The sequence below is a fragment of the Salmo salar genome, chromosome ssa25, assembly GCF_905237065.1.
Source record: "Salmo salar chromosome ssa25, Ssal_v3.1, whole genome shotgun sequence".
In the NCBI taxonomy this organism is placed as follows: Eukaryota; Metazoa; Chordata; class Actinopteri; order Salmoniformes; family Salmonidae; genus Salmo; species Salmo salar.
The window spans coordinates 53,271,999-53,294,724 of NC_059466.1; the positions used below are offsets into that span (position 1 = coordinate 53,271,999).

The following is a 22,726-nucleotide window of genomic DNA, read 5'->3' on the forward strand; positions in this document are numbered from 1 at the left end:
TATGTAGGTTGGCTGATGGCTGACAGTACAGTACCAGTGTATGTTGGTTGGCTGATGGCTGACAGTACAGTACCAGTGTATGTAGGATGGCTGATGGCTGACAGTACAGTACCAGTGTATGTTGGTTGGCTGATGGCTGACAGTACAGTACCAGTCTATGTAGCATGGCTGATGGCTGACAGTACAGTACCAGTGTATGTTGGTTGGCTGATGGCTGACAGTACAGTACCAGTGTATGTAGCATGGCTGATGGCTGACAGTACAGTACCAGTGTATGTTGGTTGGCTGATGGCTGACAGTACAGTACCAGTGTATGTAGCATGGCTGATGGCTGACGGTACAGTACCAGTGGATGTTGGTGTACCTGTTGTTAGCTGTAGTGTTTTTCTTCTCTTCCTGTTCGTTGCTAAGCTCCTCCTCTTTTCTACTCAGTGCTTCCTGCTCCTGTTGTAGTCTCAGTCTCTCTTCCTTCCTCCTCAACTCCTCCAGCTCTAACACCCTCTGTCTCTCCTCCTCTTCCTCTCTCCTCCGCAGCTCCTCCTCCTCTTCCTCTCTCCTCCGCCGCTCCTCCTCCTCTTCCTCTCTCCTCCTCCGTTCCTCCTGCTCTCGTCTCGTCTCCTCTTCCAGCCTCCTGCTCTCCTCCTCCCTCCTCCTCCTCCTCCTCTCCTCCTCCTCCTCCTCCCTCCTCCTCCTCTCCTCCTCCTCCCTCCTCCTTTTCTCCTCAGAGAGCTGTCGATAGAGGCCTCTTGCCAGCCGACCACGTTGGTGCTTCTGGAGGAGGACAGCTGCGGCGCGGAGACGCAGGAACAGGCGTCTCCAGAAGTGAGCCCTGTAGTTCTTCTGGATGGTGATAGTGCTGTCCAGGACCCTTTTATAGTGCTTCCTATGGGGAGGGGACAACACAAGTCACTGTCTGGCATCTCACCCACAATGCCCCTCTCTACCTCACCCCCAGGACCCCCAACCTGACTCTCTCCTCTACTCCGTCTGGAGCTCTACTCTCTACTCTACTCCGTCTGGAGCTCTACTCTCTCCTCTACTCCGTCTGGAGCTCTACTCTCTCCTCTACTCCGTCTGGAGCTCTACTCTCTCCTCTACTCCGCCTGGAGCTCTACTCTCTACTCTACTCCGTCTGGAGCTCGACTCTCTCCTCTACTCCGCCTGGAGCTCTACTCTCTCCTCTACTCCGCCTGGAGCTCTACTCTCTACTCTACTCCGTCTGGAGCTCGACTCTCTACTCTACTCCGTCTGGAGCTCGACTCTCTCCTCTACTCCGCCTGGAGCTCTATTCTCTCCTCTACTCCGTCTGGAGCTCTACTCTACTCCGCCTGGAGCTCTACTCTCTCCTCTACTCCGTCTGGAGCTCTACTCTCTCCTCTACTCCGTCTGGAGCTCTACTCTACTCCGTCTGGAGCTCTACTCTACTCCGTCTGGAGCTCTACTCTCTCCTCTACTCCGCCTGGAGCTCTACTCTCTCCTCTACTCTGCCTGGAGCTCTACTCTCTCCTCTACTCTGTCTGGAGCTCTACTCTCTCCTCTACTCCGCCTGGAGCTCTACTCTCTCCTCTACTCCGCCTGGAGCTCTACTCTCTCCTCTACTCCGTCTGGAGCTCTACTCTACTCCGCCTGGAGCTCGACTCTCTCCTCTACTCCGCCTGGAGCTCGACTCTCTCCTCTACGCCGCCTGGAGCTCTACTCTCTCCTCTACTCCGCCTGGAGCTCTACTCTCTACTCTACTCCGTCTGGAGCTCGACTCTCTACTCTACTCCGTCTGGAGCTCGACTCTCTCCTCTACTCCGCCTGGAGCTCTATTCTCTCCTCTACTCCGTCTGGAGCTCTACTCTACTCCGCCTGGAGCTCTACTCTCTCCTCTACTCCGTCTGGAGCTCTACTCTCTCCTCTACTCCATCTGGAGCTCTACTCTACTCCGTCTGGAGCTCTACTCTACTCCGTCTGGAGCTCTACTCTCTCCTCTACTCCGCCTGGAGCTCTACTCTCTCCTCTACTCTGCCTGGAGCTCTACTCTCTCCTCTACTCTGTCTGGAGCTCTACTCTCTCCTCTACTCCGCCTGGAGCTCTACTCTCTCCTCTACTCCGCCTGGAGCTCTACTCTCTCCTCTACTCCGTCTGGAGCTCTACTCTACTCCGCCTGGAGCTCTACTCTCTCCTCTACTCCGTCTGGAGCTCTACTCTATTCCGTCTGGAGCTCTACTCTCTCCTCTACTCCGTCTGGAGCTCTACTCTCTCCTCTACTCCGCCTGGAGCTCTACTCTCCTCTACTCTGTCTGGAGCTCTACTCTCCTCTACTCCGCCTGGAGCTCTACTCTCCTCTACTCTGTCTGGAGCTCTACTCTCCTCTACTCCGCCTGGAGCTCTACTCTCCTCTACTCTGTCTGGAGCTCTACTCTCCTCTACTCTGTCTGGAGCTCTACTCTCTCCTCTACTCCGCCTGGAGCTCTACTCTCTCCTCTACTCCGCCTGGAGCTCTACTCTCCTCTACTCTGTCTGGAGCTCTACTCTCTCCTCTACTCTGTCTGGAGCTCTACTCTCTCCTCTACTCCGTCTGGAGCTCTACTCTCTCCTCTACTCCGCCTGGAGCTCTACTCTCTCCTCTACTCCGCCTGGAGCTCTACTCTCCTCTACTCCGCCTGGAGCTCTACTCTCCTCTACTCTGTCTGGAGCTCTACTCTCTCCTCTACTCTGTCTGGAGCTCTACTCTCTCCTCTACTCTGTCTGGAGCTCTACTCTCTCCTCTACTCTGTCTGGAGCTCTACTCTCTCCTCTACTCCGTCTGGAGCTCTACTCTCTCCTCTACTCCGCCTGGAGCTCTACTCTCCTCTACTCCGCCTGGAGCTCTACTCTCCTCTACTCTGTCTGGAGCTCTACTCTCTCCTCTACTCTGTCTGGAGCTCTACTCTCTCCTCTACTCCGTCTGGAGCTCTACTCTCCTCTACTCTGTCTGGAGCTCTACTCTCTCCTCTACTCCGTCTGGAGCTCTACTCTCTCCTCTACTCCGCCTGGAGCTCTACTCTCTCCTCTACTCCGCCTGGAGCTCGACTCTCTCCTCTACTCCGCCTGGAGCTCTACTCTCTCCTCTACTCCGCCTGGAGCTCTACTCTCCTCTACTCCGCCTGGAGCTCTACTCTCCTCTACTCCGCCTGGAGCTCTACTCTCCTCTACTCTGTCTGGAGCTCTACTCTCCTCTACTCCGCCTGGAGCTCTACTCTCCTCTACTCCGCCTGGAGCTCTACTCTCCTCTACTCCGTCTGGAGCTCTACTCTCTCCTCTACTCCGCCTGGAGCTCTACTCTCTCCTCTACTCCGCCTGGAGCTCTACTCTCCTCTACTCCGCCTGGAGCTCTACTCTCCTCTACTCCGTCTGGAGCTCTACTCTCCTCAAACAACAACTAGATCAACTGTATTTTATAAAATATATATTTTAGAGCCTTAAAAGGATCAAGACATTTAAACTGTAGGACTGTCTAATCTTCCTATAAATGGTAATCAATGTTAGTAATATCCACAATACTGACAGACTGTTGAGAATATATTGTTGCTCTTAAAATGTAATTACTATCCTTATCAGCCTGGTCTCAGAGAAAAAAACGCATTATATTTTACTAAAATCTGTGCCACTCCATTTAGCATGATATGTTTCTTTACGTTAGGTTACATTACATTTACTACGAGATGTAACATACATGTACATCTGGGACACTCAAATAAGTATTCTACGTTTGGCATGGACAGTAGGTTAACAATGTAGCATATCGTAGCATATCGTACTAAAGCAGTTGAACGTAGCATATCATGCTAAAGCAGTTGAACATAGCATATCATAGCATATCATACTAAAGCAGTTGAATGTAGCATATCATACTAAAGCAGTTGAACATAGCATATCATAGCATATCATACTAAAGCAGTTGAATGTAGCATATCATACTAAAGCAGTTGAACGTAGCATATTGTAGCATATCGTACTAAAGCAGTTGAACATAGCATATCGTAGCATATCATACTAAAGCAGTTGAACATAGCATATCATACTAAAGCAGTTGAACATAGCATATCATACTAAAGCAGTTGAACATAGCATATCGTAGCATATCATACTAAAGCAGTTGAACATAGCATATCGTAGCATATCATACTAAAGCAGTTGAACATAGCATATCATAGCATATCGTACTAAAGCAGTTGAACATAGCATATCATAGCATATCATACCAAAGCAGTTGAACATAGCATATCATAGCATATCGTACTAAAGCAGTTGAACATAGCATATCATAGCATATCATACCAAAGCAGTTGAACATAGCATATCATAGCATATCATACTAAAGCAGTTGAACATAGCATATCATACTAAAGCAGTTGAACATAGCATATCATACTAAAGCAGTTGAACGTAGCATATCATACTAAAGCAGTTGAACATAGCATATCATACTAAAGCAGTTGAACATAGCATATCGTAGCATATCGTACTAAAGCAGTTGAACATAGCATATCATAGCATATCATACTAAAGCAGTTGAACATAGCATATCATAGCATATCATACTAAAGCAGTTGAACATAGCATATCGTAGCATATCGTACTAAAGCAGTTTAACATAGCATATCGTAGCATATCATACTAAAGCAGTTGAACATAGCATATCATAGCATATCGTACTAAAGCAGTCGAACGTAGCATATCATACTAAAGCAGTTGAACATAGCATATCGTAGCATATCATACTAAAGCAGTCGTACATAGCATATCGTAGCATATCATATTAAAGCAGTTGAACATAGCATATCGTACTAAAGCAGTTGAACATAGCATATCATAGCATATCATACCAAAGCAGTTGAACATAGCATATCATAGCATATCGTACTAAAGCAGTTGAACATAGCATATCATAGCATATCATACCAAAGCAGTTGAACATAGCATATCATAGCATATCATACTAAAGCAGTTGAACATAGCATATCATACTAAAGCAGTTGAACATAGCATATCATACTAAAGCAGTTGAACGTAGCATATCATACTAAAGCAGTTGAACATAGCATATCATACTAAAGCAGTTGAACATAGCATATCGTAGCATATCGTACTAAAGCAGTTGAACATAGCATATCATAGCATATCATACTAAAGCAGTTGAACATAGCATATCATAGCATATCATACTAAAGCAGTTGAACATAGCATATCGTAGCATATCGTACTAAAGCAGTTTAACATAGCATATCGTAGCATATCATACTAAAGCAGTTGAACATAGCATATCATAGCATATCGTACTAAAGCAGTCGAACGTAGCATATCATACTAAAGCAGTTGAACATAGCATATCGTAGCATATCATACTAAAGCAGTCGTACATAGCATATCGTAGCATATCATACTAAAGCAGTTGAACATAGCATATCGTACTAAAGCAGTTGAACATAGCATATCGTACTAAACGGGTTAAATTAAGACGTAGGATACTATACGTCCTACAATTCGTTTTAGGTAGGCCAATGTAATATAATCTAAAGTAAAGTAACATATATTAACCGGAGTGGCACAGATTTGAGTAAAAATATAATAGGTTTTGCTCTGAGACCAGGTTGCCTTTATATCTTGATAATCCAGATATGACTGGTTCTATGTATCTAGACACTGGTACTGATCTTCCTCCACTTGTTCTGGGACACAGTCCAAACACAGTCCAAACACAGTCCAAACACAGTCCAAACACAGTCAAAACACAGTCCAAACACAGTCAAAACACAGTCCAAACACATTCCAAACACAGTCAAAACACAGTCCAAACACAGTCCAAACACAGTCCAAACACAGTCCAAACACAGTCCAAACACAGTCAAAACACAGTCCAAACACAGTCCAAACACATTCCAAACACAGTCCAAACACAGTCAAAACACAGTCCAAACACAGTCCAAACACATTCCAAACACAGTCCAAACACAGTCCAAACACAGTCCAAACACAGTCCAAACACATTCCAAACACAGTCCAAACACATTCCAAACACAGTCCAAACACAGTCCAAACACAGTCCAAACACAGTCCAAACACAGTCAAAACACAGTCAAAACACAGTCCAAACACAGTCCAAACACATTCCAAACACAGTCCAAACACAGTCAAAACACAGTCCAAACACAGTCAAAACACAGTCCAAACACAGTCAAAACACAGTCCAAACACAGTCAAAACACATTCCAAACACAGTCCAAACACATTCCAAACACAGTCCAAACACAGTCCAAACACAGTCCAAACACATTCCAAACACATTCCAAACACAGTCCAAACACAGTCCAAACACAGTCCAAACACAGTCCAAACACAGTCCAAACACATTCCAAACACAGTCCAAACAGTACCACTTGGAAGAAACACCCAGCCATCTATTTTGGGTTGATTATTAAAAATGTTAATATCTTTCAAACACACTGATATAGTATATTACACTAGTATAAGTAGACTCCCAACGAAATGACAAAGACACTGGGTTAAAAGGTCACAGTAACACTGTCGTAACACTGTCGTAACACTGTCGTAACACTGTCGTAACACTGCCACTTCCCTCACAGAATAATCTGTACAAACAAAAACATTCACAAATGCATACTTAAATACATACAGTACACCCTCAGCCCTCTTCCCCAGGCCCAGCTCCACTACCCACCCTCCAGCCCTCTTCCCCAGGTCCAGCTCCACTACCCATCCTCCACCCCTCTTCCCCAGGCCCAGCTCCACTACCCAACCTCCAGCCCTCTTCCCCAGGCCCAGCTCCAGCCCTCTTCCCCAGGTCCAGCTCCAGTACCCACCCTCAGCCCTCTTCCCCAGGCCCAGCTCCACTACCCACCCTCAGCCCTCTTCCCCAGGCCCAGCTCCACTACCCACCCTCAGCCCTCTTCCCCAGGCCCAGCTCCACTACCCACCCTCCAGCCCTCTTCCCCAGGCCCAGCTCCACTACCCAACCTCCAGCCCTCTTCCCCAGGCCCAGCTCCACTACCCACCCTCAGCCCTCTTCCCCAGGCCCACCTCCAGCCCTCTTCCCCAGGCCCAGCTCCACTACCCACCCTCCAGCCCTCTTCCCCAGGTCCAGCTCCACTACCCACCCTCAGCCCTCTTCCCCAGGCCCAGCTCCACTACCCACCCTCAGCCCTCTTCCCCAGGCCCAGCTCCACTACCCACCCTCAGCCCTCTTCCCCAGGCCCAGCTCCACTACCCACCCTCAGCCCTCTTCCCCAGGCCCAGCTCCACTACCCACCCTCAGCCCTCTTCCCCAGGCCCAGCTCCACTACCCACCCTCCAGCCCTCTTCCCCAGGTCCAGCTCCACTACCCACCCTCAGCCCTCTTCCCCAGGCCCAGCTCCACTACCCACCCTCAGCCCTCTTCCCCAGGCCCAGCTCCACTACCCACCTCCAGCCCTCTTCCCCAGGCCCAGCTCCAGTACCCAACCTCCAGCCCTCTTCCCCAGGCCCAGCTCCACTACCCACCCTCCAGCCCTCTTCCCCAGGCCCAGCTCCAGTACCCAACCTCCAGCCCTCTTCCCCAGGCCCAGCTCCACTACCCAACCTCAGCCCTCTTCCCCAGGTCCAGCTCCACTACCCAACCTCCAGCCCTCTTCCCCAGGCCCAGCTCCACTACCCAACCTCCAGCCCTCTTCCCCAGGCCCAGCTCCACTACCCACCCTCCAGCCCTCTTCCCCAGGCCCAGCTCCACTACCCACCTTGCCACATAGCTGAGTATGTGTGCCCGGATCACCATTCCCGCCTGTCTCCGCACCTCTTCCCTCTCCTTCTCCAGCCTGAGTTCCAGCTCTTCCTTCAGGAACACCTGCAGGACAGTACACACGGCACGGTCGGGGAGGGGGGCAGAGAGAGAGAGGGGGGTGGTGTAGGTTAGATCCTGTAAGATAGTTCCTCTTCATAAGGTCCAAGGTGGGGTGCTGTAGGCCCCTTGTGTTCCTTCACAGAGCAGAGCTGTAGGTTAGTTACCACTGATCCTGAATGTCACTGCAGAGAGCCCAGATGAATACTGCTACTGTGCTGCTACTGCTGCAGAGAGTCATAGTGTTGTGTTGTTAGTCCCACAGCGAGCGACCGTTCGGTCTATGTGTGTTTCCCTTCTGTTGCTCTCTATCTGGTTGCTACTGAGGTGACCAGGGAGAGGGAGGAGAGAGAGAGAGAGAGAGAGAGAGAGAGAGAGAGAGAGAGAGAGAGAGAGAGAGAGAGAGAGAGAGAGAGACAGAGAGAGAGAGAGAGAGAGACTAGAAGGGAAGAGAGCCAGAGAGAGGCAGGGAACTGAGGGAAAGGGAGAAGAAGGGGGGCGGAGAGAGAGTGGCAGGGAGACTGGAGGGGAGGGGCCCTGCTAGGCAGAGAGCAGCAGGGAGACTGGAGGGGAGGGGCCCTGCTAGGCAGAGAGTGGCAGGGAGACTGGAGGGTAGGGCCCTGCTAGGCAGAGAGCGGCAGGGAGACTGGAGGGGAGGGGCCCTGCTAGGCAGAGAGCAGCAGGGAGACTGGAGGGGAAGGGCCCTGCTAGGCAGAGAGCAGCAGGGAGACTGGAGGGGAAGGGCCCTGCTAGGCAGAGAGCGGCAGGGAGACTGGAGGGTAGGGCCCTGCTAGGCAGAGAGCGGCAGGGAGACTGGAGGGGAAGGGCCCTGCTAGGCAGAGAGTGGCAGGGAGACTGGAGGGGAGGGGCCCTGCTAGGCAGAGAGTGGCAGGGAGACTGGAGGGGAGGGGCCCTGCTAGGCAGAGAGTGGCAGGGAGACTGGAGGGGAGGGGCCCTGCTAGGCAGAGAGTGGCAGGGAGACTGGAGGGGAGGGGCCCTGCTAGGCAGAGAGCAGCAGGGAGACACAGAGGGGAGGGCCCTGCTAGGCAGAGAGTGGCAGGGAGACTGGAGGGGAGGGGAGAGGTAGGGGAAGGGAGAGAGAGGATGGCACTCCTCCAAAGAGCAGGACACACATTCTTGTCCTTGCCCTCATTAAGGAAGGAGGTTAAGAGACTTCTTCTACTGGGTGTAGTTAACCTTTCCTTTATACTCCAACATAATCACATTTGAAGAATTTATGACACTTTAAACCTTCACAGGTGCCTATAAATACATTTAGTATAAAGAGACAAGTGTATATGTCAAGGTATCCGAGGGCTGGGTGATATGGACAAAATATCATATGTAATGTTTCACCTTTTCCATAGTGTGGTATTTAACTGCACCTGCTGTTTTGATGAGTTGTAATAATATGAGTAGTGAGTGACTGTGATATCTAACAATTCCACAACAAATACCCAATACACACAAATACCTAATACACACAAATACACACAAATACCCAATACACACAAATACCTAATACACACAAATACACACAAATACCTAATACACACAAATACCTAATACACACAAATACACACAAATACCTAATACACACAAATACCTAATACACACAAATACACACAAATACCTAATACACACAAATACCTAATACACACAAATACCAAATACACACAAATACCAAATACACACAAATACCAAATACACACAAATACTCAATACACACAAATACCTAATACACACAAATACTCAATACACACAAATACTCAATACACACAAATACCTAATACACACAAATGCCTAATACACACAAATGCCTAATACACACAAATACCAAATACACACAAATGCCTAATACACACAAATACTCAATACACACAAATACTCAATACACACAAATACCAAATACACACAAATACCAAATACACACAAATACTCAATACACACAAATACTCAATACACACAAATACTCAATACACACAAATACCCAATACACACAAATACTCAATACACACAAATACTCAATACACACAAATACTCAATACACACAAATACCTAATACACACAAATACATAATACACACAAATACATAATACACACAAATACTCAATACACACAAATACTCAATACACACAAATACTCAATACACACAAATACTCAATACACACAAATACCTAATACACACAAATACTCAATACACACAAATACTACATACACACAAATACTCAATACACACAAATATAAGTAAATGAATGGAATTAAGAATATATAAATATATGGATGAGCAATGACAGAGCAGCATAGACTAAGATACAGTAGAATAGGATAGAATACAGTATATACATATGAGATGAGTAATACAGTAGAATAGAATACAGTATATACATATGAGATGAGTAATACATAGACTAAGATACAGTAAGATAGTATAGAATACAGTATATACATATGAGATGAGTAATACAAGATATGTAAACATTATTAAAGTGACTAGTGATCCATTTATTAAAGTGGCCAACGATTCCGAGTCAGTATGTTGGCAGCAGCCTCTCTGTGCTAGTGATGGCTGTTTTAACAGTCTGATGGCCTTGAGATAGAAGCTGTTTTTCAGTCTCTCGGTCCCAGCTTTGATGCACCTGTACTGACCTCACCTTCTGGATGATAGCGGGGTGAACAGGCAGTGGCTCGGGTGGTTGTTGTCCTTGATGATCTTTTTGGCCTTCCTGTGACATCGGGTGGTGTAGGTGTCCTGGAGGGCAGGTAGTTTGCCCCCGGTGATGCGTTGTGCAGACCTCACTACCCTCTGGAGAGCCCTGCGGTTGTGGGCGGAGCAGTTGCCGGACCAGACGGTGTTACAGCCCGACGGGATGCTCTCAATTGTGCATCTGTAAAAGTTTGTGAGGGTTTTAGGTGACACGCCTCATTTCTTCAGACTCCTGAGGTTGTAGAGGTGCTGCTGCGCCTTCTTCACCACGCTGTCTGTGTGGGTGGACCATTTCAGTTTGTCAGTGATGTGTACGCCGAGGAACTTAAAACTCTCCACCTTCTCCAATACTGTCCCGTCAATGTGGATAGGGGCTGCTCCCTCCGCTGTTTCCTGAAGTCCACGATCATTTCCTTTTGTGGCCTTCCCTGTAGCTCAGTTGGTAGAGCATGGTGTTTGCAACGCCAGGGTTGTGGGTTCGATTCCCACGGGGGGCCAGTACGAAAAAGAAATTTTTTTTTAATGAAATGTAAGTCGCTCTGGATAAGAGCGTCTGCTAAAAGACCAAAATGTAAATGTTTTATTGAGTGTGAGGTTATTTTCCTGACACCACACTCCGAGGGCCCTCACCTCCTCCCTGTAGGCCGTCTCATCATTGTTGGTAATCAAGCCTACCACTGTAGTGTCGTCTGCATGGCCACCCAGTGATGGATGAACAGGAGGGGGCTGAGCACGCAGCCTTGTGGGGCCCCAGCAGTGAGGATCAGCGGAGTGGAGGTGTTGTTTCCTACCTTCACCACCTGGGGGCGGCCATCTTCTAACCCCTGACCCAGTCATACTGGAGAACGGAGCCGTCCAGCCCTGTTCTAACCCTGACCCTTGACCCCTACATACTGGAGAACAATGTAGCTATTCTATACAGCTACACAATCAGACAGGCTACATGACAACAGAGCTTTACATAGCGTGCGTGTGTGTGTGTGCGTGTGCGTGTGTGCGTGTGTGTGTGTGTGTGTGCCAAGTATGTCCTGTGTGAACAGAGCAGTTCAGAGAGATGTGTTTTAACATAATGTATCCACTGTTAACAGGAACACACCACCCTGCTACACTTTAACCACACACCACCCTGCTACGCTTTAACCACACACCACCCTGCTACGCTTTAACCACACACCACCCTGCTACGCTTTAACCACACACCACCCTGCTACGCTTTAACCACACACCACCCTGCTACGCTTTAACCACACACCACCCTGCTACGCTTTAACCACACACCACCCTGCTACGCTTTAACCACACACCACCCTGCTACGCTTTAACCACACACCACCCTGCTACGCTTTAACCACACGCACCACCCTGCTACGCTTTAACCACACACCACCCTGCTACGCTTTAACCACACACCACCCTGCTACGCTTTAACCACGCACCACCCTGCTACGCTTTAACCACACACCACCCTGCTACGCTTTAACCACGCACCACCCTGCTACGCTTTAACCACACACCACCCTGCTACGCTTTAACCACACACCACCCTGCTACGCTTTAAACCACCCTGCTACGCTTTAACCACACAACACCCTGCTACGCTTTAACCACACACCACCCTGCTACGCTTTAACCACACACCACCCTGCTACGCTTTAACCACACAACACCCTGCTACGCTTTAACCACACACCACCCTGCTACGCTTTAACCACACACCACCCTGCTACGCTTTAACCACACAACACCCTGCTACGCTTTAACCACACACCACCCTGCTACGCTTTAACCACACACCACCCTGCTACGCTTTAACCACACACCACCCTGCTACGCTTTAACCACACACCACCCTGCTACGCTTTAACCACACACCACCCTGCTACGCTTTAACCACACACCACCCTGCTACGCTTTAACCACACACCACCCTGCTACGCTTTAACCACACACCACCCTGCTACGCTTTAACCACACACCACCCTGCTACGCTTTAACCACACACCACCCTGCTACGCTTTAACCACACACCACCCTGCTACGCTTTAACCACACACCACCCTGCTACGCTTTAACCACACACCACCCTGCTACACTTTAACCACACACCACCCTGCTACGCTTTAACCACACACCACCCTGCTACGCTTTAACCACACACCACCCTGCTACACTTTAACCACACACCACCCTGCTACACTTTAACCACACACCGCTTTAACCACACACCACCCTGCTACACTTTAACCACACACACCACCCTGCTACACTTTAACCACACACCACCCTGCTACGCTTTAACCACACACCAGCCTGCTACGCCTGAGAGAGAGGACAGCCTGCTACGCCTGAGAGAGAGGCCAGCCTGCTACGCCTGAGAGAGAGGCCAGCCTGCTACGCCTGAGAGAGAGGCCAGCCTGCTGAGCCTGAGAGAGAGGCCAGCCTGCTACGCCTGAGAGAGAGGCCAGCCTGCTGAGCCTGAGAGAGAGAGCCCCGCCTGCTGAGCCTGAGAGAGAGAGGCCAGCCTGCTACGCCTGAGAGAGGCCAGCCTGCTGAGCCTGAGAGAGAGGCCAGCCTGCTACGCCTGAGAGAGAGGCCAGCCTGCTGAGCCTGAGAGAGAGGCCAGCCTGCTACGCCTGAGAGAGAGGCCAGCCTGCTGAGCCTGAGAGAGAGAGCCCCGCCTGCTGAGCCTGAGAGAGAGAGGCCAGCCTGCTACGCCTGAGAGAGAGGCCAGCCTGCTGAGCCTGAGAGAGAGAGCCCCGCCTGCTGAGCCTGAGAGAGAGAGGCCAGCCTGCTACGCCTGAGAGAGAGGCCAGCCTGCTACGCCTGAGAGAGAGGCCAGCCTGCTACGCCTGAGAGAGAGGCCAGCCTGCTACGCCTGAGAGAGAGGCCAGCCTGCTACGCCTGAGAGAGAGGCCAGCCTGCTGAGCCTGAGAGAGAGGCCAGCCTGCTACGCCTGAGAGAGAGGCCAGCCTGCTACGCCTGAGAGAGAGGCCAGCCTGCTACGCCTGAGAGAGAGGCCAGCCTGCTACGCCTGAGAGAGAGGCCACCATGCTACGCCTAGAGAGAGGCCAGCCTGCTACGCCTGAGAGAGAGGCCAGCCTGCTACGCCTGAGAGAGAGGCCAGCCTGCTACGCCTGAGAGAGAGGCCACCATGCTACGCCTGAGAGAGAGGCCAGCCTGCTACGCCTGAGAGAGAGGCCAGCCTGCTACGCCTGAGAGAGAGAGAGCCCCGCCTGCTGAGCCTGAGAGAGAGAGGCCAGCCTGCTACGCCTGAGAGAGAGGCCCAGCCTGCTACGCCTGAGAGAGAGGCCACCATGCTACGCCTGAGAGAGAGGCCAGCCTGCTACGCCTGAGAGAGAGGCCAGCCTGCTACGCCTGAGAGAGAGGCCAGCCTGCTACGCCTGAGAGAGAGGCCAGCCTGCTACGCCTGAGAGAGAGGCCCAGCCTGCTACGCCTGAGAGAGAGGCCCAGCCTGCTACGCCTGAGAGAGAGGCCAGCCTGCTACGCCTGAGAGAGAGTCAGCCTGATACGCCTGAGAGAGAGGCCAGCCTGCTACGCCTGAGAGAGAGGCCAGCCTGCTACGCCTGAGAGAGAGGCCAGCCTGCTACGCCTGAGAGAGAGGCCAGCCTGCTACGCCTGAGAGAGGCCAGCCTGCTACGCCTGAGAGAGAGGCCACCATGCTACGCCTGAGAGAGAGGCCAGCCTGCTACGCCTGAGAGAGAGGCCAGCCTGCTACGCCTGAGAGAGAGGCCAGCCTGCTACGCCTGAGAGAGAGGCCAGCATGCTACGCCTGAGAGAGGCCAGCCTGCTACGCCTGAGAGAGAGGCCAGCCTGCTACGCCTGAGAGAGAGGCCAGCCTGCTGAGCCTGAGAGAGAGGCCAGCCTGATACGCCTGAGAGAGAGGCCCAGCCTGCTACGCCTGAGAGAGAGGCCAGCCTGCTACGCCTGAGAGAGAGGCCAGCCTGCTACGCCTGAGAGAGAGGCCAGCCTGCTACGCCTGAGAGAGAGGCCAGCCTGCTACGCCTGAGAGAGAGGCCAGCCTGCTACGCCTGAGAGAGAGGCCAGCCTAGAGATGATTTATCACTCTGAGGGTCCCAGACAACATCTCTCTTCCTCCATGACACACCTAGGACTAAAACCCACACAGAGAGACAGACCACCAGTAAACCACCATTCTCTGTAGCCTATCACCTGAAACCCCTATTCTATCCTATTCCACCAGTCAGATCCTCCATACAGAGAGACAGACCACCAATCAGATCCTCCACACAGAGAGACAGACCACCAATCAGATCCTCCACACAGAGAGACAGACCACCAATCAGATCCTCCACACAGAGAGACAGACCACCAATCAGATCCTCCACACAGAGAGACAGACCAGAGAGACAGACCACAAATCAGATCCTCCATACAGAGAGACAGACCACCAATCAGATCCTCCACACAGAGAGACAGACCACCAATCAGATCCTCCACACAGAGAGACAGACCACCAATCAGATCCTCCACACAGAGAGACAGACCACCAATCAGATCCTCCATACAGAGAGACAGACCACCAATCAGATCCTCCACACAGAGAGACAGACCACCAATCAGATCCTCCATACAGAGAGACAGACCACCAATCAGATCCTCCACATACAGAGAGACAGACCACCAATCAGATCCTCCACACAGAGAGACAGACCACCAATCAGATCCTCCACACAGAGAGACAGACCACCAATCAGATCCTCCACATACAGAGAGACAGACCACCAATCAGATCCTCCACACAGAGAGACAGACCACCAATCAGATCCTCCACACAGAGAGACAGACCACCAATCAGATCCTCCACATACAGAGAGACAGACCACCAATCAGATCCTCCACACAGAGAGACAGACCCTCTTTCTGACTGCTTTCAGCTCCTGGCCTTTATCCCAGCTCCTGGCCTTTATCCCAGCTCCTGGCCTTTATCCCAGCTCCTGGCCTTTATCCCAGCTCCTGGCCTTTATCCCAGCTCCTGGCCTTTATCCCAGCTCCTGGCCTTTATCCCAGCTCCTGGCCTTTATCCCAGCTCCTGGCCTTTATCCCACACTACACAGTATCATGAAGATGAATCATACTACAGATCCCACAATGCATTGCATCATGAAGCCAGCAGCCGTACCTCCCTGTCATGGAGCTAACTTCTGAATCATACTACAGGTCCCACAATGCAGTGCATCATGAAGCCAGCAGCCGTACCTCCCTGTCATGGAGCTAACTTCTGAATCATACTACAGGTCCCACAATGCATTGCATCATGAAGCCAGCAGCCGTACCTCCCTGTCATGGAGCTAACTTCTGAATCATACTACAGATCCCACAATGCAGTGCATCATGAAGCCAGCAGCCGTACCTCCCTGTCATGGAGCTAACTTCTGAATCATACTACAGGTCCCACAATGCAGTGCATCATGAAGCCAGCAGCCGTACCTCCCTGTCATGGAGCTAACTTCTGAATCATACTACAGGTCCCACAATGCAGTGCATCATGAAGCCAGCAGCCGTACCTCCCTGTCATGGAGCTAACTTCTGAATCATACTACAGATCCCACAATGCAGTGCATCATGAAGCCAGCAGCCGTACCTCCCTGTCATGGAGCTAACTTCTGAATCATACTACAGGTCCCACAATGCAGTGCATCATGAAGCCAGCAGCCGTACCTCCCTGTCATGGAGCTAACTTCTGAATCATACTACAGGTCCCACAATGCAGTGCATCATGAAGCTAAGACAGAAGTTAGCTACAGCCTTCCCTGTAGCTCAGTTGGTAGAGCATGGTGTTTGCAACGCCAGGGTTGTGGGTTCGATTCCCACGGGGGGCCAGCACAGGGGAAAAAATAAATAAAAATGTATGAAATGAAATGTATGCATTCACTACTGTAAGTCTCTCTGGATAAGAGCGTCTGCTAAATGACTAAAATGTAAAGACTGGTAGAAGACTTGGTGACAGACAACTGGCCAAAGCAAATGCAGTCTTGAGTGAGTAATTTGGTTTGTTACACGTAACAGACCTGTAGCTATACGACGTTCTGAACTCAGAGGATATCCTGTTGTTGTTGACTACTGAACATGACTGACCCAGAGACAGGTAGACATTACTTATGGCTGCTGGGGAAGGTTTGACTTAAGGAAGAGAGACATTATCCTCTGATTGTGTAGCTGTCCCAGCTGGGTTGTCAGACTGAAGCTTGTGTAACTGTCCCTGTTCTTCTCCCTTCTCTGTAACTGATCACCCTGAAACCCCCTCAGCCCCTGTTCTTCTCCCTTCTCTGTAGCCGATCACCCTGAAACCCCCTCAGCCCTCAGTCCCTGTTCTTCTCCCTTCTCTGTAGCCGATCACCCTGAAACCCCCTCAGCCCTCAGTCCCTGTTCTTCTCCCTTCTCTGTAACTGATCACCCTGAAACCCCCTCAGCCCTCAGTCCCTGTTCTTCTCCCTTCTCTGTAACTGATCACCCTGAAACCCCCTCAGCCCTCAGTCCCTGTTCTTCTCCCTTCTCTGTAACTGATCACCCTGAAACCCCCTCAGCCCTCAGTCCCTGTTCTTCTCCCTTCTCTGTAACTGATCACCCTGAAACCCCCTCAGCCCTCAGTCCCTGTTCTTCTCCCTTCTCTGCAACTGATCACCCTGAAACCCCCTCAGCACACATTACAGGTAGCACAGTACAGTCTGTGACGGTGTGTGTGTGTGTGTGTGTGTGTGTGTGTGTGTGTGAGACGCGTCGTCGGGGCCAGCATACCTTAGTCTTCCCCAGCTGCCAGTCTCTCTTGGCGGGGTCGTATGTCATCAGCAGCTCTGTACACCTCCCTCTCTGGTCATCTGTCTGACGGCTGTCTTTCATCACGTACCTGCACGGAGAACACAGATCAGGCACAGAGAACACACACACACACACACACACACACACACACACACACACACACACACACACACACACACACACACACACACACACACACACACACACACACATATCCCAGCTAGCATATTTAGTTCCTCGGAAGTTGTGGTAACGTCTGTTTTTTGGTTTCACATTGGTTGTGGGAATGGAACCATTCGTTTCCTGACCGGTAAAACTGAAAGATTTCCTGTTCAGGGAAGGTTTATTTCTAGGTTGCAGGGAGGTTCTGAGGGGGTTCTACTCTGGTTCCTTGAATGTTTTCCAGGGAGGTTCTGAGGGGGTTCTACTCTGGTTCCTTGAATGTTTTCCAGGGAGGTTCTGAGGGGGTTCTACTCTGGTTCCTTGAATGTTTTCCAGGGAGGTTCTGAGGGGGGTTCTACTCTGGTTCCTTGAATGTTTTCCAGGGAGGTTCTGATGGGGTTCTACTCTGGTTCCTTGAATGTTTTCCAGGGAGGTTCTGAGGGGGTTCTACTCTGGTTCCTTGAATGTTTTCCAGGGAGGTTCTGAGGGGGTTCTACTCTGGTTCCTTGAATGTTTTCCAGGGAGGTTCTGAGGGGGTTCTACTCTGGTTCCTTGAATGTTTTCCAGGGAGGTTCTGAGGGGGTTCTACTCTGGTTCCTTGAATGTTTTCCAGGGAGGTTCTGAGGGGGTTCTACTCTGGTTCCTTGAATGTTTTCCAGGGAGGTTCTGAGGGGGTTCTACTCTGGTTCCTTGAATGTTTTCCAGGGAGGTTCTGATGGGGTTCTACTCTGGTTCCTTGAATGTTTTCCAGGGGAGGTTCTGAGGGGGTTCTACTCTGGTTCCTTGAATGTTTTCCAGGGAGGTTCTGAGGGGGTTCTACTCTGGTTCCTTGAATGTTTTCCAGGGAGGTTCTGAGGGGGTTCTACTCTGGTTCCTTGAATGTTTTCCAGGGAGGTTCTGAGGGGGGTTCTACTCTGGTTCCTTGAATGTTTTCCAGGGAGGTTCTGAGGGGGTTCTACTCTGGTTCCTTGAATGTTTTCCAGGGAGGTTCTGAGGGGGTTTTACTCTGGTTCCTTGAATGTTTTCCAGGGAGGTTCTGAGGGGGTTCTACTCTGGTTCCTTGAATGTTTTCCAGGGAGGTTCTGAGGGGGTTCTACTCTGGTTCCTTGAATGTTTTCCAGGGAGGTTCTGAGGGGGTTCTACTCTGGTTCCTTGAATGTTTTCCAGGGAGGTTCTGAGGGGGTTCTACTCTGGTTCCTTGAATGTTTTCCAGGGAGGTTCTGAGGGGGTTTTACTCTGGTTCCTTGAATGTTTTCCAGGGAGGTTCTGAGGGGGTTCTACTCTGGTTCCTTGAATGTTTTCCAGGGAGGTTCTGAGGGGGTTCTACTCTGGTTCCTTGAATGTTTTTCTGGAAGGTTTTATTAACGCTCTGAGAATGGAAATTACAGGTTACTTATATGTAGATATTGTATTCTAGTCATGGTTCATCCTATGGATGACGGCGCCGGAGGACATGGCTGCCGTTTTACGAACTCCTAACCAAATTGTGCTATTGTGTGTTTTTCTGCGTTATTTGTAACGTTTTGTACATAAATGTTTCTGCCACCATGTCTAATGACCGAAAAGAGCTTCTAGATATCAGCACAGCGATTACTCAACCCGCAATGGACTTTTTCTTTAACGAGTCGGACGAGAAGGATTTACTTTCAGATGCCCGATAAGGCCCTCATCCCCCGTCATTCGCAGGAGAACGAGACGGAGACATCGGGGACGAAGGTCTGGGTGCCTTGTAAGGATCCGAAACGAGCGGTTTAATCTCCTGTTAGCCATCGGTCCTATTAGCCATCGGTCCTGTTAGCCATCGGTCCTGTTAGCCATCGGTCCTGTTAGCCATCGGTCCTGTTAGCCATCGGTCCTGTTAGCCATCGGTCCTGTTAGCCATCGGTCCTGTTAGCCATCGGTCCTGTTAGCCATCGGTCCTGTTAGCCATCGGTCCTGTTAGCCATCGGTCCTGTTAGCCATCGGTCCTGTTAGCCATCGGTCCTGTTAGCCATCGGTCCTGTTAGCCATCGGTCCTATTAGCCATCGGTCCTGTTAGCCATCGGTCCTGTTAGCCATCGGTCCTGTTAGCCGTCGGTCCTATTAGCCATCGGTCCTATTAGCCATCGGTCCTGTTAGCCATCGGTCCTGTTAGCCATCGGTCCTGTTAGCCATCGGTCCTGTTAGCCATCGGTCCTGTTAGCCATCGGTCCTATTAGCCATCGGTCCTATTAGCCATCGGTCCTGTTAGCCATCGGTCCTGTTAGCCATCGGTCCTATTAGCCATCGGTCCTATTAGCCATCGGTCCTGTTAGCCATCGGTCCTGTTAGCCATCGGTCCTATTAGCCATCGGTCCTATTAGCCATCGGTCCTGTTAGCCATCGGTCCTGTTAGCCATCGGTCCTGTTAGCCATCGGTCCTATTAGCCATCGGTCCTATTAGCCATCGGTCCTGTTAGCCATCGGTCCTATTAGCCATCGGTCCTGTTAGCCATCGGTCCTGTTAGCCATCGGTCCTGTTAGCCATCGGTCCTGTTAGCCATCGGTCCTATTAGCCATCGGTCCTGTTAGCCATCGGTCCTGTTAGCCATCGGTCCTGTTAGCCATCGGTCCTGTTAGCCATCGGTCCTATTAGCCATCGGTCCTATTAGCCATCGGTCCTGTTAGCCATCGGTCCTGTTAGCCATCGGTCCTGTTAGCCATCGGTCCTATTAGCCATCGGTCCTGTTAGCCATCGGTCCTGTTAGCCATCGGTCCTGTTAGCCATCGGTCCTGTTAGCCATCGGTCCTGTTAGCCATCGGTCCTATTAGCCATCGGTCCTATTAGCTATCGGTCCTATTAGCCATCGGTCCTATTAGCCAGCGTACAATCAATGGAAAATAAAATGGACTAACTATGATCTGTCACACTCTTCGTCGTCTGAAGATATAGAGAAATCGTCGTCGGAGAAAGTGGACCAATACGCAGCGGGGGTTATGTGTACTCATCTTCTTTTTATTATGGATAAGAAGGTAAACCAAATAAAACACGTACACAGGAACAACACCACGACGACGACTAACATGCTTGTAAGGCACAAAGCTATACACAGCAATTAGTCTCCCACAACTCACAAACCCAAACACCTACCTATATATAGGACTCTCAATCAGAGGCAACCACAAATACCCAAACCTAAACATAGAAAACTAGACAGAACGTAGAAATACAAACCTAGAACATAACCCAAAAGCCAGAACTAACAAATCAAACACCCTAAATACACAACCAACCACCCCGAACCACATAAAACAAATACCCCTCTGCCACGTCCTGACCAAACTACAATAACAAATACCCCTCTGCCACGTCCTGACCAAACTACAATAACAAATACCCCTCTGCCACGTCCTGACCAAACTACAATAACAAATAACCCTCTGCCACGTCCTGACCAAACTACAATAACAAATACCCCTCTGCCACGTCCTGACCAAACTACAATAACAAATAACCCTCTGCCACGTCCTGACCAAACTACAATAACAAATAACCCCTAATACTGGTCAGAAAAATAGCTTTTCTTTCAAAAACAAGGACATTTCTAAGTGACCCCAAACTTTTGAAAGGTAGTGTATACGTGATCATGTCCACCAGCTATGAGTTATCCAGACAGAAAAGAGAAACAGGCTTAATAACATTTCGATTCAGAGCAATAAATAATCCCAGGACCTTCAGATCCCATGACGGTGACGTTAATGCTAAAAACCCTGTCATCAACACATTATCTTGACACCATTCAAATGGACAGTCTGGCGAGGACGGGAAGCTGGACAGTCTGGTGAGGACGGGAAGCTGGACAGTCTGGCGAGGACGGGAAGCTGGACAGTCTGGCGAGGACGGGAAGCTGGACAGTCTGGCGAGGACGGGAAGCTGGACAGTCTGGCGAGGACGGGAAGCTGGACAGTCTGGCGAGGACGGGAAGCTGGACAGTCTGGTGAGGACGGGAAGCTGGACAGTCTGGTGAGGACGGGAAGCTGGACAGTCTGGTGAGGACGGGAAGCTGGACAGTCTGGTGAGGACAGGAAGCTGGTTGTTGTTGTTCATTCACTCAGTACTGATTGAACGTTAAACGTGAAGATGAAGTGTTAACAACAGTCACATACTAACCGAGCTAGCTAGCATGATGTTGGTGTTCTTTAACCAAGTTAGCTAGCATGATGTTGGTGTTCTCTAACCAAGCTAGCTAGCATGATGTTGGTGTTCTTTAACCAAGCTAGCTAGCATGATGTTGGTGTTCTCTAACCAAGCTAGCTAGCATGATGTTGGTGTTCTTTAACCGAGCTAGCTAGCATGATGTTGGTGTTCTTTAACCAAGCTAGCTAGCATGATGTTGGTGTTCTCTAACCAAGCTAGCTAGCATGATGTTGGTGTTCTCTAACCAAGCTAGCTAGCATGATGTTGGTGTTCTTTAACCGAGCTAGCTAGCATGATGTTGGTGTTCTTTAACCAAGCTAGCTAGCATGATGTTGGTGTTCTCTAACCAAGCTAGCTAGCATGATGTTGGTGTTCTTTAACCAAGCTAGCTAGCATGATGTTGGTGTTCTCTAACCAAGCTAGCTAGCATGATGTTGGTGTTCTCTAACCAAGCTAGCTAGCATGATGTTGGTGTTCTTTAACCAAGCTAGCTAGCATGATGTTGGTGTTCTCTAACCGAGCTAGCTAGCATGATGTTGGTGTTCTTTAACCAAGCTAGCTAGCATGATGTTGGTGTTCTTTAACCGAGCTAGCTAGCATGATGTTGGTGTTCTTTAACCAAGCTAGCTAGCATGATGTTGGTGTTCTTTAACCAAGCTAGCTAGCATGATGTTGGTGTTCTTTAACCAAGCTAGCTAGCATGATGTTGGTGTTCTTTAACCAAGCTAGCTAGCATGATGTTGGTGTTCTTTAACCAAGCTAGCTAGCATGATGTTGGTGTTCTTTAACCGAGCTAGCTAGCATGATGTTGGTGTTCTTTAACCGAGCTAGCTAGCATGATGTTGGTGTTCTTTAACCAAGCTAGCTAGCATGATGTTGGTGTTCTTTAACCAAGCTAGCTAGCATGATGTTGGTGTTCTTTAACCAAGCTAGCTAGCATGATGTTGGTGTTCTTTAACCAAGCTAGCTAGCATGATGTTGGTGTTCTCTAACCAAGCTAGCTAGCATGATGTTGGTGTTCTTTAACCAAGCTAGCTACTTTTTA

At 50.0% G+C, this 22,726-nt stretch overlaps 1 protein-coding gene across 1 annotated transcript in view; it reads right to left on the reverse strand.

Moving 5' to 3' along the window:
* Window positions 1-22,726, reverse strand: part of LOC106586950 (unconventional myosin-X) — a 268,076-nt gene that overhangs the window by 59,129 nt on the left and 186,221 nt on the right. The window contains exons 20-22 of the mRNA XM_045707324.1: window positions 17,343-17,451; window positions 7,758-7,864; window positions 365-883 (exon numbers count right to left, since the gene is read on the reverse strand). Coding sequence (XP_045563280.1) covers window positions 365-883; window positions 7,758-7,864; window positions 17,343-17,451 — 735 coding nt within the window. The remainder of the gene's footprint in view (window positions 1-364; window positions 884-7,757; window positions 7,865-17,342; window positions 17,452-22,726) is intronic.